This window comes from Poecilia reticulata, linkage group LG8 (genome assembly GCF_000633615.1).
Source record: "Poecilia reticulata strain Guanapo linkage group LG8, Guppy_female_1.0+MT, whole genome shotgun sequence".
Classification (NCBI taxonomy): Eukaryota; Metazoa; Chordata; class Actinopteri; order Cyprinodontiformes; family Poeciliidae; genus Poecilia; species Poecilia reticulata.
In genome coordinates, this window is record NC_024338.1 from 18,219,091 (window position 1) to 18,233,538 (window position 14,448).

Here is a 14,448-nt window from a genome sequence, read left to right on the forward strand (position 1 = left end):
ACCTGAATTTCTTATAGGCCTTTTGGAACGCAAATTTCTCCGTCTTCTCTTCCGAGCAGCAATCTCCCTTGCCAATATGGCGGGCGGTTCCACGTGTCCTTTGCAGTCTTTAACGTTCAGACCTGTGGAAGGAAGCACTGCGCCCCCTGTGGTATATTCTGTTCAAACCAAAAGCGACGAAGAAGAAGAAGTGTTACGTCTTGGTGGGCGGGCCTAGACGTCATTTCCGTAAAAAATCAAACAAATGAGTTTATTTATGATCAAGCTAGCCTCGCAGCTGTGCGGTTTAGTTCATATTAAAACTGATTTAATTCCGGTTTTCCAGATCCTACACTCTAACGGACAGCCGTGAAGCAGCAGGTTAGTCCACACCGCTGTCTAACTTCCTGTTATAAGGAGACAATGTACTCAACACTCACTACTGCTAATGCTAATACGAAATAAGAAGCTCTGTTGAATCCCACCGGCTATTGATTCTGATTTTAGATTCATATGGACTTGATGAAGCAAAACATGTCTACTTGGTTTTAGCTTAGACTGGCTTTTTAAATCAGCTACTAACAAATTAACAGGTATGATGTCGATTTGGAGCTGGAGTAAAGGGCTAATTCTACCATTTTTGATCAGCTTTTTTGCCAAATTTAAACATATGACATTATTACACAGCCTACTCGGTTTTTAAAACACTATGTTTTATGATATCTTGTATTCTTTGCAAAAAAATATTAAAATAGGTGATTGTGGGACTGCTTTAAAGTAGAGATTGTGACTATAATTTACTTGCAAAACCACCTGCGCAGCTTAAAATGAATTCCTTTCCGAGTTCTGATGCATTATAAACGGACTAAAATGTTTGCACTTACATTTATTTACAATTCTTTCTCTTTTGTATGTTGTGTGTACATTCAGATAATTTAAAGTAAGATAATTTCTAAATGACTTAAAGGAGAGAACAAGACATTTCTGTGATTTATTCAGATCAAACATAAAGCCATAAAACATTTAACCATTGCAAACATCAGAAACACATCAATTTAAAAACACATTGTAGCATTGCTATGCAAATTAAACACACTAAGAGGGTTTGTATAAAAGGTTTTTATTAAAAGGTTTGAGGAAAAAAAGAAATGTGGCCCACACCAGCTAAATTAGTTATACAATTTTAAATATTACAAACTTTTAATTGAATTTAACTTTTGTCTGGACTATAGAGGTACTCATTTTTATTCTTTATTCACAAATTAATCTGCTTTAGAGTAAAGCGGGGCTGAATATAATCATTTATGTAAAAATAATTCACCACTTTTTGTTGAGAATCTCAATAAGGTTCCTTGGATTTTGTGTGAATATTCTTTCCTCTGCTTGCATGTAGATGACATTTCCTCCTCCTCCTCCTGCCTTGGATTGAGCTCAGCAGCAGGCATGGAGCCCTCCACCAAACCTGGGCCCAACCAGGTGGCTGATGTGGTGTTCGTCATCGAAGGAACGGCCAACCTCGGACCGTACTTTGAGTCTTTGAGGAAAAACTACATTCTTCCAGCCATTGAGTAAGTTTCCTGAACATCCAAACTGGAGAGTTTCATTGTGTCCTTAATTAACTCCCATATTTATATTTTTTTCCTAGATATTTCAACGGAGGCCCTCCTGCAGAAACAGATTTCGGTGGAGACGTGAGTGCTCTTCTCACCGCTCTATAAGGGATGCCAGTTATCGATTAATGAGTTAATCTAAAGCTGATTGCTTTTACCAATCGACTAGTGATGAATTGATAAGCGGCCATTTTCTTAAAAACCTAAGTTTTATTTTGTACCAAGAGGCCCGGCCGCCTTTCCGTAACACGGTTTTCGCAAAATGCTGAATTTAAAAACACGTTTTTGTGTCAGCTGTGTTAAATACTGACTGACTGGAAAATCATGGCTTTCTCACATTATTTCTCACGCTTTTTCGCGTCATGTCTGTTCGTTTTCTGTTATCTTCTCCGCTATTCTGTCGTCACTTCCTGACCTCCGTAGCAAATCGATTAATAGTGATCGCTATTCACATGAAATGTAAGAAGCTTGTAGATTCCTTATATTTTAGCCAGGTCCGTATGAAGCGCATTTTTCATCCCTGTTTAGATCCTTTCTTTTCTCCCGTTCAATTTTCCGCCATCTTGGCTCCGTTTAGAGGTGACCAGCGGCGCCCTCTGCTGGATGGCGGCCAAACTGCACCACTAAAAGAAGTCTAAACGGACATTACTAGTTAATCGATTGCAGCTAATCTTAACCTAATAACCCATTAATTGATTACATCCCCACCCTCTTCATATTCTGGCTGAAATCGGAGTGTCTCTTGAAGGTGAGCACCACTTTGTTTCCTGCAGTATGGAGGGACGCAGTACGGTCTGGTGGTGTTCAACACGGTTGACTGCGCGCCGGAGTCTTACGTCCAGTGTCACGCACCAACCAGCTCTGCTTTCGAGTTCGTGTCGTGGATCGACAGCATCCAGTAAATAACTTCATCTTCTTTAATCCAGATCAATATTTCTCCTCGGAGCTGGGATGATTCTTAGCTTTCGGTTTCCTGCAGGTTCATGGGAGGCGGAGCTGAAAGCTGCAGTCTCATCGCAGAGGGACTTTCTGTGGCCCTGCAGCTTTTTGACGACTTTAAAAAGATGAGAGAACAAATGTAAGCTGGTGTCTCTTCATATCTTCACATCTGTGTGTTATTTGAGACCAATTTGTCATTTTGTGCGCTGTTGCAGAGGTCAAACGCATAAGGTGTGTGTGCTGCTGTGTAACTCCCCTCCATATCTGCTTCCCGCCGTGGAAAGCGTCAGCTACACCGGCTTCACTGCGGATAACTTGGTGAAAATCATCAGAGACGTAAGAGACGTTCTGCTGCAATAGAGGCCTTCAGGCGTAATTAATCAGCTCTAAGCATTTAGAGCCAAGCTGCTCATTTCAGTGTTGCTTCCTCTTTAGAAATGTTTGTTTTTGTTTGGAGTAGCTATTATTTTAGTATTTGATTAATCTGATGATTAATCAACTAATCGGAAAAAAATTGGAACATTTTATAGATTTTTATTTAACCACCTAAACTTTTTTATACAATATTAGAAATACATTAAAATATGCAAATAATAAAATCTAGACATTTTTAAAATAAGAAAATGAGCATTTTTTGTTATGTTTCATTTTTATTTTATTGTTCTTACTATTTCACTTTATTTTTATTTATATATTTTTATTATTATTTGTCTTTTCATCAACTTATTCTCTTGTGTCATTGTTTTTGTACAGCATTTGCTGCAGTTTTAAACCCGTTTTTAAAAGTGCTATATAAATAAATGTGACATTTTGTTGCCTAAAATTTAAACCAGGTGAAACTAAAACCTTTCCACTTGAAGAGTTTTGGGTAAAACATTTTAACAAGGTGGTTTTTTTAAATCTTAAATACAAAATTAATTAAAATTTTGTACAGTTTTGGCTTAATTACTAATCTGAATTATGTTTTTTTTCAGTAAATTACCTATACTCTTCTTAATGATTAATCAATTACAAAATTAGTTGACAATTGTTTCAGTTTCCAATTCATAACAATTAATCTGATTCATTGTTTGAGCCCTATTGTGCTTAATTTACCACTCAGAATTTAAATGTCTTCATTTTGGTTTAATAAAGAATAACTTTATTAACTCCTTAAAGATCATTTATTTAACTTTAAATTGCTGATAACAAGCTGAAAGCAAATCACAGGAAACATTTTAATGTCAGAAAAAGTTTGAAAATTGATTCATGTTTGTAAATTTTAGCCCAGGAAACCGTAGAGCTTTAAAATGTGTGTCTGAGAGGCAGCATCGATTGCGAAGGTTTAAAATTTTTTGTAATTTTTTTCTGCAGAGAGGGATTCACTTCTCTGTGGTCGCTCCGCGGAAGCTGCCAGCTCTCAGGGCTTTGTTCGAATGGGCGTCTCCGGTGACCGGCGCCGTGGAACCGCATCCGGACTACAGCCAGGACCCGTTCCACATGGTGCTGGTCAGGGGAATCTCTCTGCCCGGTGAGAAACGTCTCGGATCTCACCAGGTTTCAGTGGAGCTTCTGAGAAGCGATACGAGTTTCAGACTCGACTTGGACTCCTTAGTTTTAGTTTATATTAATTTTAAATCGGTTACAAACGCAAAGAACAAAAGAGAACCGCATGCTGCCTCACGCGCGCGCACACACACACACACACACACACACACACACACACACACACACACAAAAAAAAAAACAACAATTACACTGCAAAAGCACAAAATCTTGCAAAGTATTTCTGCTCTAGTTTCCAGTGCAAATATTTTAGTAAACTTGAAATAAGACAAAACTAGCTTGATACATTTTTAGCAAAATATAAAGGCTTGTTTTAAGTAAATAATTCCTTAATATTGATGAAAAAGTTCTGGTTCCACTGGCAGATAAATGAGGTTATAACATGGGGAAAATGTCTTCTTATAAGTAACAATCTGCCAGTGGAACTTTTTCATCAATATTAAGGAATTATTTACTTAAAACAAGCTGCTGTATCTTGCCAAGATCTTACTTTCAAGTTATTTTGTCCTATTTCAAGTTTACTAAAATATTTGCAATAGAAACTAAATAAATAAATACTTGGCAAGATTTTGTTTCTTTGCAGTGAAAATATCCAACATGAATAAGCAGCTAGCTTCCTCCTCCAGTCCGTTTCACCTCATTCTGAGACAAAAAGCAGGAAAAATAAACAAATAAATGAGTAAAATAAAATGATAAAAGACACAAATGTTAGGGATTAAGTAGGAAAGACTCAGCTGGTCCCCAAAGCTTCAAAAATATGTCCAGTTTGATCACGACTCGGTTTTTCCACAGGAAGGACGAAGGATATCTGCGTCATCCACACAATGCGAAGTCCATAGCAACAAAATACACCCATTAGCAAGAAATTTAAGAATTGTAAGCAAAGATTTTGAATATAGATCCAAATAGTTGCATTCAAAAGGTAAAACAGAGAAAATGAGAAGCTGAAGCCCAAAACATGAAAATGTTTCCAAAAGGTCAGTAGAAAAATCACCTGAGCAGAATAAGAGGGAAAAAGAAACTTCCTCTGTGCCTCAAACATCTACAGCAGCGACTGGAACGGTTGGGAACAACAGACACATAGATCTATAGAAACGTTTAGAATTTTGTCCATGATCAGAAATATAAGGGCATTGAGGAAAAATCCTGAAACTTGATGGTTCAGACCCTGGAAAGCAAACCTTTGGGACATTTAGTTGAAACCAGGCTATTCTCTAAATCCTTAACGAAACACACTGAATGTTTAGTAACAGTTTTAACTCGTAATGAAGAGAGAGAGGTTTAGTTTTTGGTTTTATTTGCAGGTTTACTGCAGCTGTACTCTTTGTTGAACATCTTTACATTCTGTTGCTTTGTTACTCTGAGGCACAGCTGCTGAATTTCCCCCGCTGTCGCGTCGCGCCATTCTGGGTAAATCCTTTTGGATTATTTAGATTAGCACCTCTGGAGGCTTTGCACCTCATTTGGACGAATCGTATTTGCTCACATCACTTCCAGATTTGACGGCGGTTTGGCATATTTGTGTAAAAAGATCCAAGCGTTGTTTTTGTGTACGCTCAGGAAGGAATGGGGACCATGGCAACATGCTGGTGCAACGTTAGCTGCATCATGTCAAGTGTTTCCTACATCTGGCTTGCAATATTTGTTAAACGCGTTGCTGTGTGCAAACTTTAGATATGTGTTTATTTGACATTTTCCTGTTTATTTTATGGAGGAAAAACTATTTTATCATCCACCTACATGTTTCTTTACTTTATGAACTTCAAGGTTTCTTCCATTTATGTTGTTACTAAACAATTTATGGCTGTTAATTTTCACACCTTAATTGCTTTTTCACAATTTTTCTGCGCCGTATTTATTCTGAGGAAGGTTTTAGCGGTCTGACGGAAAGATTTTGTTGTTTTGAACGTTTTTTTTTGGTGCGTAGGAGAGAGAAATGCATGATGGAAACATCTTTATTAGTTTCCGCAGGCGGAGGACCTCCACACAAACCGGTCCTCCCTCCTCAGCCGCCGCCTGGCAGCCAGTCTGTTGTCGGACCCTCGCAGGCCCCCCCACCCATCAACCCCGCACACAGTTATCAGGTAACGGGCGAGCAGGCGCCTTCATGCTAATTCCTGCCACCTGCTTTTTGGCGCGCGCTCAGAACGTGGCGTTTATGTCTTCCTCTGGAAAATGTTTGACGGTGTATTTGTGTGCCTTTAATCTGCTTCCTGCAGAATCAGCCGGTGTTGACTCCTGCTCAGGTGGCTGCACAGATGGCCGTGGATGCAGCCAATAACCAGAAGAATCGCTGTAAGTTAACAGGAGGTGCTAAGCTTTTGAGAATAATTAATTTTTGCCAAGCTTTGTTTTGCATTTTTTTTCTGTGTTTATCTGCCATGTCTGGGATTTTCTTCCCTGTTATGTCTGAGATGTTTACCAGCCACTTTACTCTCTGTTTTTGTGGAGGTCTGAGGTTGTTGATGCACAGAATTTACACCTTTTCACTGCACAAGTACACAAAGTCTTAGGAAGCATTTTTGTTTAGTTTCTAGTGAAAATATCTTCATACACCTGAAAAAGACGCAAACTTGTACTTTTTGTTGTTGTTTCCAGCTTTGGGAGTTTGGAGTTTTTTGGATAAATGTTTTGTTTCCACCATATTTAAATCAAATCTCCTGTCTGTGACGTTTGCTGTCGTTTTTGTTTTCTTTCTTCCAGTCACAGGGATTACCAGCGGGCCGTTCCAGAACCAGCCGATTTCGTCGGTCCCCGGGCCGAAGCACGGCCCGTCTAGCGTACAGACGGTTACCACCTTGAACCAGTCGATGCCCCAGCAGGTTCCCCACAACCCCCAGCAAGCCGTGCCGCCCCCAGGCCAGCTGGTGGCCAGTCAGCAGCCGCAGCCCAATCAGCCCACGGCGCCGTCAGCACAGCCCAACATCGTAGGACAATTTAGATTCAACACTTTTCATGTCATCAGTGTCGTTTAGTGCATTATTATTTTATGTGCAGGGACTCGGGTTAACTTATTAAAGGGATCCGGTATTAATTAGTGAAGTGGGAGCAGAGGCAGGTTAATGAAGGCTGGCTTGCTGCGACACTGTTGGTGGCTTTTATCGGAGGAGCTCGACTCGTTTCGGATTGGACCACCTCAGTCTGAATGACGGACAAATGAAAGACGGGATTAGATTTTATGTTTCATCCTAGAGCTTTAATTGACGCTGCAGCTGCTAAACCGGTAAAACGTCTGAACCTAAATATCAGAATGGATTTTCAATGTGATCAAAGCCAAATGTTTTATTTCCTCCTGAAGATCACAGCAGCAAAAGTTCGGTTTTCTTCAGAAACTAAATGACATTTCCCCCCCAGAATATGTTTCCCTTTAATTAAAATGCATATCTTACTACAGCACACTTGTGTTAAAAATGTTAACTCCTTTGTTTGTCCGCAGGCCGGCGTTCCCGGAGGTCAAGTTACTGCAAACCCAATGGGTCAGCCTCAAGGCATGGCCAATAAGGTGATGGCCTGGACCGGCGTTCTGGAGTGGCAGGAGGTAACCCAGAACCCAGGGCCTTTCAGCTTACTGTCCTTTTTCCTCACACTGCAAATTAGGGCTGCAGTGATACAATAATTTCACAATACAATGCACGATGTTCTGCTCACGATACGATATATATTGAGATATTCAGCAAACGATACAATTCAATACACTTTTATGATTTTCTGAAAGATTTTAGAGGGACAGAGTGATTTTGGTGACATTTTGTGACTGTTATAGAGTTGGATTGAATTAATTTAACTGAAAACTGATTAAAAGCACCAACTACACAATACCTGGCTCTGGTTGGACATGGACACAGACTTAAAGTCGACAGCTGGACAAAATGAATCAAAGAAGTGGTGAGAAAACATGTTTCTTTTAATTGAAACAGTACAAACTGTAGCTTACATGCATTTATAAAGTAAATAAAGTTCACCAAGCACCTGCTCTGAATAGTTTGATACCTTTTAACACTTAACATCTGAAGGAATCACTCTAAGCCTGATGACCGAATCACTCTCCCGGCGAAGCAACAGTGAGTGAGCCAGGTGACAGCTGGATGTTACGATACTTGCAGATGAATATCGATTTTGTTTCTAGGAAAGAAAATATCGATATATATCCCAAAATCGATATTATTACACAGCCCTACTGCAAATATCACGCCTAGCTGCCAAAAAGGCCTCTAGCACCCAAAAAACAATACAAAGAGACGGTTTTCTTCCTTCTACAAAACTTTCCAGCAAGATGCTTGGAACAAATTCTGTATGATTTGTTCCAAGCATACATTATCCAAGTAATTATCCAATTACTTGGATAATTATTATCCAAGTATCTTCAAAGAGTCGGTGGCTTGATGATGCCACACCATGGAAGGATCTATGATAGCAGTCAGTGTTACAACCAGCCTGAAGAAGCCTCTGACTGAAGACTGCTGCTGTATGAAGCTACCAGCTCAATGTCCAGGCAGCAGAGATAATATTCCTCAATGCCGAGTCCCGCATGACGCCATCAGCTCTGCTAATCCACCTCATTTGCTTTTGCTGCTCCTCTTTACGTGTCTGTAAGGTTAGAAAGCCGGGCAGAGACATTGGAGCCAGCACGCCCAGCTCCTTCAGGAATCACCTGTCATGGCTTGTTTTCCTCTGAGTGGAAACTGTGACGTCACCAGCCTCCTTCCAAGATCACATGGGTCATAATATTATTACGATTATGTCCTTAAAACTCTTTGCATTCAAATTTTATGAGAGAACTTTTCATTATTTGTGAGTCAATAAAACAAACACTCCTTTGGTTTTCATTCATCTTAAAATAAACAGTTTAAAATCAAAACTTTAACCCGTGGGTGTAATTGATTAACACAGAGCTGCAGGTGGGTCACATGATGTCATCATCATCACCCTGAAGCCACCATGGTGCAAATTCCTAATAACCCCTTGTTATCGATGGCTGTGCGGTTTGATTAATCACGCATCACTTACCGTCCTCCTTCCAAGGTCGGATTGATCCGGTTTACAGTGCAGAACCAGGAAGCCTCACTGCGTTGATGCGGCTCGTATGGGACGCCATACGTGTTCGCACCGGGCCGATCAATGGCCGCCATCGACCGTCGTCCCATCCTCCCTCATCTGTTTGTCAGAACTATCGAAGCCGGTTAAACGGATAGGAATAAGATTGAGAAGCTTCGTAAAGTCCAAATCCATAAACGGGTGAAACTGGGAGGCGTTGCTTTACTCTACGGTTTCCTCCTCCAGTTGGCTCATCTGGCGGTTTGTATTGTTGGGAACAATTAAACTGCAGCATCTGAAAGTCATTTGGAGGAAGCAGTTGTTGATGAGAGGGAGGTTTTTTTTTAAAGCGCAGCATCATCAGCGCAGTTTGATCGGTGTGGGTTTTCCCCCCTCAGTCGTAATCGGCCCCTGATTTAGAGCAGGAAGAATTGTTTTGTTGCTCTCTACGTCTTCACTCCATGTCCTTTCTGCCTTAGCCAGCACTTAGAATAAATTACCCATTTGTCTTCACTGCAATAAATCTGTAATTGAGTACAGTGGACCTGACTAATGTGTGATTGATTAATCATTTATCCTGTACTGATGCCCTGAAGATGAGGCCTGGCAGTTCTCCCCGCTGGGACTTTTTGTAATTGCTTGTCCTGATTGGGGTCACTGACAGAGGGTCGAGCTGGACAAACCGCACGTCTTTTTCCTGGGCAGAAACGCTGCAGTTCACCCCTGACCTGCTTCCACTCTTAAAGCTGAGAAGAAGAATTATATCTGAAAGCTTTTATTTACATCTTTAACTTCTCAGGCCTACTAAGCAATTTGTTTCTCCTTATTTCCAGAAGCCCAAAGCCTCGTCTATGGATTCAACCAAGCTGACGCGCTCCCTGCCGTGTCAAGTTTTCGTCAACCAAGGAGAAAACCTGTGAGTAGCTAAAGCCGGGGTCAGAGGTCACGTTTTAACATGTATTCCCATCTGTTATGGTCAGTTTTTAAGTAAGACTGATGGTTGTAAACATCTCTCAGCAGGATTCTCTCTAGCTCAGCTTTAATCGGGGGTTTCCTCACATGCTCATTTAGTCGCCGTTAGCATCTGGATGCCGTACGATTAGCATCTCAGAAGCTTAAATAAAACCTGAGCTGCAATCCGAAACTCCAGAGGAGTCGAAAAGGAGATTTCATGGAGCAGAGAGGCGGAAAAAGTTCAGACCATCTCTTCTGTCGATATTCCCGACTCCAAAGTCTTTCTCTGCACAGCTTTCTAACCTTGAGGCCAGATGGGGAATTAAAAAGGAGTGGCAAAAGCAAAGGGGACGGATTAGCAGGGTTTTCCAACCACTGATGTCATGTTGATGTTTAACATCGTCTCCTGCCTGGACGTTGAGCTGTTGGCGTGAAGCTGGACCCCCCAGACTTTAACAAATTAAACAAAAATTATGTTTGTGCAGCAAAAATCGATTTAAAGATAATAAACGTCAGCCAACCCATATTTACAGAATCAGGCTCAATATTGTCAATCAGCTGCTACATTTATGCGTCAAAATGTTTTGTTTGAGGTTAAATTTAAGTGTCAACTTGTCCTCCCCACCTCTGCTAAAGCATTAAAATAATAATAATAAAAAGTAATAAGAGTTATTGTGGTGTGTTTGTGCTGCTAAAATGTTTACAAATTTAGTTGTTATATTTTGTAATTGTTGGTGGGCTGGTTGACCTTTGATGACCTCTGGAAACATTAATTTCTTCTAAACAAGTAAAGATTCTTGCTGCACAAACGTTTGACACTAATTTGGTCTTCAGTCAGAGGCTGTTTCCGATTGGTTGGAAGACTGACTGCTCTCCTTCCTGCCCGCAGCGCCGCAGCGATTCTGTGAACTTACTTGGATGATATGAGTTATGACAGCATTCAGTTTCCCCTTTGGGATAAACAAAGTGTTTTTGGGTTTAATTGAATTTTACGCCACATTTTGACCCTCGTCAAACGGTTTCCTGGCTTTGCCGTCGGTTTTCGTTTTTCCCTGATCGTGTTGCTTTCGTGTCCTTGCAGCAACACAGACCAGTGGCCACAGAAGCTCATCATGCAGCTGATCCCACAGCAGCTACTGGTGAGAGAGCTGTTTTTTTTTTATCAGCATTTTATGCAGCAGAAACTTCTGGAGCGATGCTTTAAATTATAACCCGGCTTGTTTTTCCTGCAGACGACTTTAGGGCACCTGTTCAGAAACTCTCGGATGGTTCAGTTTCTCTTCACCAGCAAAGACATGGATTCCCTGCGGGGCCTTTATCGCATCATGGCCAATGGTTTTGTGAGTGTTTACTCCTGCTAAACCTCAAATTTATTTTTACTTTTGTTGAACTTTCTATTTAGGACTTTTGGTGAAATCCAAGCGCAGGTTCCTTCTCTGGCCACTAGGGGGCCTGATCATTACTACTTGTTCCAGTGATGATGATAAAAACTCTGGAAAAGGCTTTTTTACCCACATGATGTCTTAATTTTCTGCCTAAATATTTAAAATGTTCTTTCACTTCAGACGGAAATATTCTTTTGTAAAACATAAACCTTGTTCTTGAGGTTTATTGTTAAAACTAGTGAAAAATCAAGCAGAGCTGCATCTCTAACTCACTCTGTGAATTATGAATTAACACCATTTGTATTCGGTTTATGAAGCCAGAGTCTTGATTGTTTCTGTTTTTCTTTTCTATCCTGGTGGAAGCAAGAAAAAGAGGATGAAAAAAATCCACATTTGTTTTCTGTTGTCAGCTGAGAAGAGCCATCGATGTGCAAAATAAATAAAAAAATAAATAACGCTGGTAAATCACATGAATAAGGAAAGCCCAAGTTTACCAAAGAGCTGCGCAAGGTATAAAAGCCCCAGTGGCATCAACAGTTAAACAAACATAGCGCAGGGCATTCTGGGTAAATACAACCATAACAAATGCGGGTATCTAGTCCAAGAAATGTCGTTTATTTTTGCCAAAACCAAAAGAAAAATCCTACAGCTACTAATATCTGATGCTACTACGTTTTTGTTTCCATTTTACGAGGTTTCACTGAGTGTCTTCAGAGGTTTTTGTGTCGTTTCCTTCACTGGTTATTGGTGCAGCGCCCCCACAGGCGAGGAGGGGAACAGGTTTTTAAAAAGGTTTGGTGTGAAAGTTTGGCCCCCATTCGAACCGAATCTATTAAAATGTTTAGCAGTTTGTGTTGCTGGATGTGAGAGAAAACTCTTGTCGGCTTTAATTAGACCTGAATGACGTGTAAATAAATGTTTTGTATGTGTTCATATAGGCAGGATGTGTGCATTTCCCCCACACAACTTCGCCGTGTGAAGTTCGGGTCTTGATGCTGCTCTACTCCTCCAAGAAGAAGATCTTCATGGGCCTCATCCCCAACGACCAGAGCGGCTTCGTCAACGGCATCCGGCAGGTCATCACCAACCACAAGCAGGTCCAGCAGCACCGAGCGGTGAGTGGTCAGAGGTCAGAGGTCAGAGGGCTCAGCAGGATGAAATTCTGATCACTGAACTGCTCACATAGTCGCACTTTTTAATTTATTGATGCTTTCATGTAACCAGCAGTGGGTAAAATAGGAAATAAGATCTGAGACAGTTTTCAGATGTTATTGATGGGATTTTATCATTCATGATGGTGAAATTTTTCATAACGATATAATTTAAAAATCCCTCCTGAGCCTCATAAGTGCTTTGATCTCAGGCTGCAGCGTCTCTTTGAGCCGCGTTCAAAATGCTCAACTCAACGGCGTTTGATGTCAAACATTTCAACAAAAATGTGACGTTCTCCTAATTTCATGACCGAGTATCACGGCGAGAATAAGAGATTTGCTTTATGTCGTTTTTAAATTATGAGAATTGTTGAATAAAGATGCAATATTACCGGAAAATGGTTGTAAAGTTATGAAAAAAGGTTTATTTTATTGAGGGGCAAAAGCTTCAGTGGTCATAAGGATCTGAAATAATTGTTTTAAAGTCCTGCTGATAATAATCTGATGCTGAATTAACTGATGAAGTATTTTTATAGATGCTCAATATTTATTTTATATGATTTCTCATGGAGGTATTTTCGTATAATTACCATTTAATTCTCCTAATATGACTTTATTCTGCTAATGTTCTAAGTTTTTATATTCATAATATTATAACTTTATCCTCATTTTATTATCACTTCATTCTGCTACTATTACAACTTTATTATCATAATATTTAGGATGTTTTCTATTAATATTATAACTTGTCGTATTTTTACGACTTCTAGTTATTATTGTAATATTACTAAAATTCTGATTATTCTGCAACTTTAATCCTGTTAGTTTGACTTTTCTGGCCTTTATTCTCATTTTATCACAACTTTTTTTGGTAAAATTATTACTTTAATATTTTGATGTTATTCTAGAGATGAAATTAATTTTATTTTATTGTCCAGAAAACTTTGAGTCGGTTTATTCATTTATTTATTTTTTACTTTAATGGTTTGACTTGATTTGAATCTAGTGTAATAAAAGAATAAACAAAGTAAATGTAAAACAAAGCAAAAGGAGGACAGTAGTAAAGTATAATTACATGTTCAAAGTTGTGGGTTTTAAATATTAACTTATTTTTACATCCAATCCTTACATTTGTAGCTTCATCCAGTAAATTACTGTTCATGTGAAACTTGGTTTGATTTATTATTTTCTACATCTATAACTAGAATAGTGTATTCATAATTGCATTCCCATATTAAGTGTAAAGAATAGTTAAAATTCGGTAACAGTTTATTTGAGGGGGTGTGAATAAGACTGACATGACGCTGTCATAAACATGACATAACACCTGTTATAAACATGAAGGAGTCTTTATGAATGTTTGACTGTTGTCATGAACCGTCATTCGGTAAATAATGACACTTTTAATGCAAAATTTTTCTAAAAGTTGCATTAAAAATCCATTTAAAGTGCCAAATTTCCATGACTATGTAAATTATGATAATTTACAAAATCATTTTTGTAAATTATCAAGCTGGCATTTTTTATGGACTTTCAATGCAACTTTGAGTGTGTCATGTTTATTACAATGTTATGTCATGTTTATGACAGTGTTATGTCATGTTTGTGACAGTGTTATGTCATGTTTGTGACAGTGTTATGTCATGTTTATTACAGTGTTATGTCATGTTTATGACACTGTTATGTCATGTTAGTGACGGCGTCGTGTCGTGTTAGTGACGGCGTCGTGTCGTCGTGTCGTGTTAGTGACGGCGTCGTGTCGTCGTGTCGTGTTAGTGACGGCGTCGTATCGTCGTGTCGTGTTAGTGACGGCGTCGTGTCGTGTTAGTGACGGCGTCGTGTCGTGTTAGT

At 39.5% G+C, this 14,448-nt stretch overlaps 1 protein-coding gene across 3 annotated transcripts in view; it reads left to right on the forward strand.

Moving 5' to 3' along the window:
• The first annotated feature begins 212 nt into the window (after positions 1-212).
• Positions 213-14,448, forward strand: part of med25 (mediator complex subunit 25) — a 22,438-nt gene continuing 8,202 nt past the window's right edge. For all 3 annotated transcript variants that reach the window (XM_008416397.2, XM_008416398.2, XM_017306029.1), the window contains exons 1-15: positions 213-360; positions 1,373-1,547; positions 1,625-1,670; positions 2,363-2,487; positions 2,569-2,667; positions 2,744-2,864; positions 3,882-4,038; positions 6,036-6,157; positions 6,293-6,368; positions 6,777-7,000; positions 7,510-7,611; positions 9,941-10,023; positions 11,143-11,200; positions 11,294-11,401; positions 12,385-12,561. In XM_008416397.2, the coding sequence (XP_008414619.1) occupies positions 1,423-1,547; positions 1,625-1,670; positions 2,363-2,487; positions 2,569-2,667; positions 2,744-2,864; positions 3,882-4,038; positions 6,036-6,157; positions 6,293-6,368; positions 6,777-7,000; positions 7,510-7,611; positions 9,941-10,023; positions 11,143-11,200; positions 11,294-11,401; positions 12,385-12,561 (1,623 nt within the window). In that variant the 5' untranslated portion in view covers positions 213-360; positions 1,373-1,422. The remainder of the gene's footprint in view (positions 361-1,372; positions 1,548-1,624; positions 1,671-2,362; positions 2,488-2,568; positions 2,668-2,743; positions 2,865-3,881; positions 4,039-6,035; positions 6,158-6,292; positions 6,369-6,776; positions 7,001-7,509; positions 7,612-9,940; positions 10,024-11,142; positions 11,201-11,293; positions 11,402-12,384; positions 12,562-14,448) is intronic.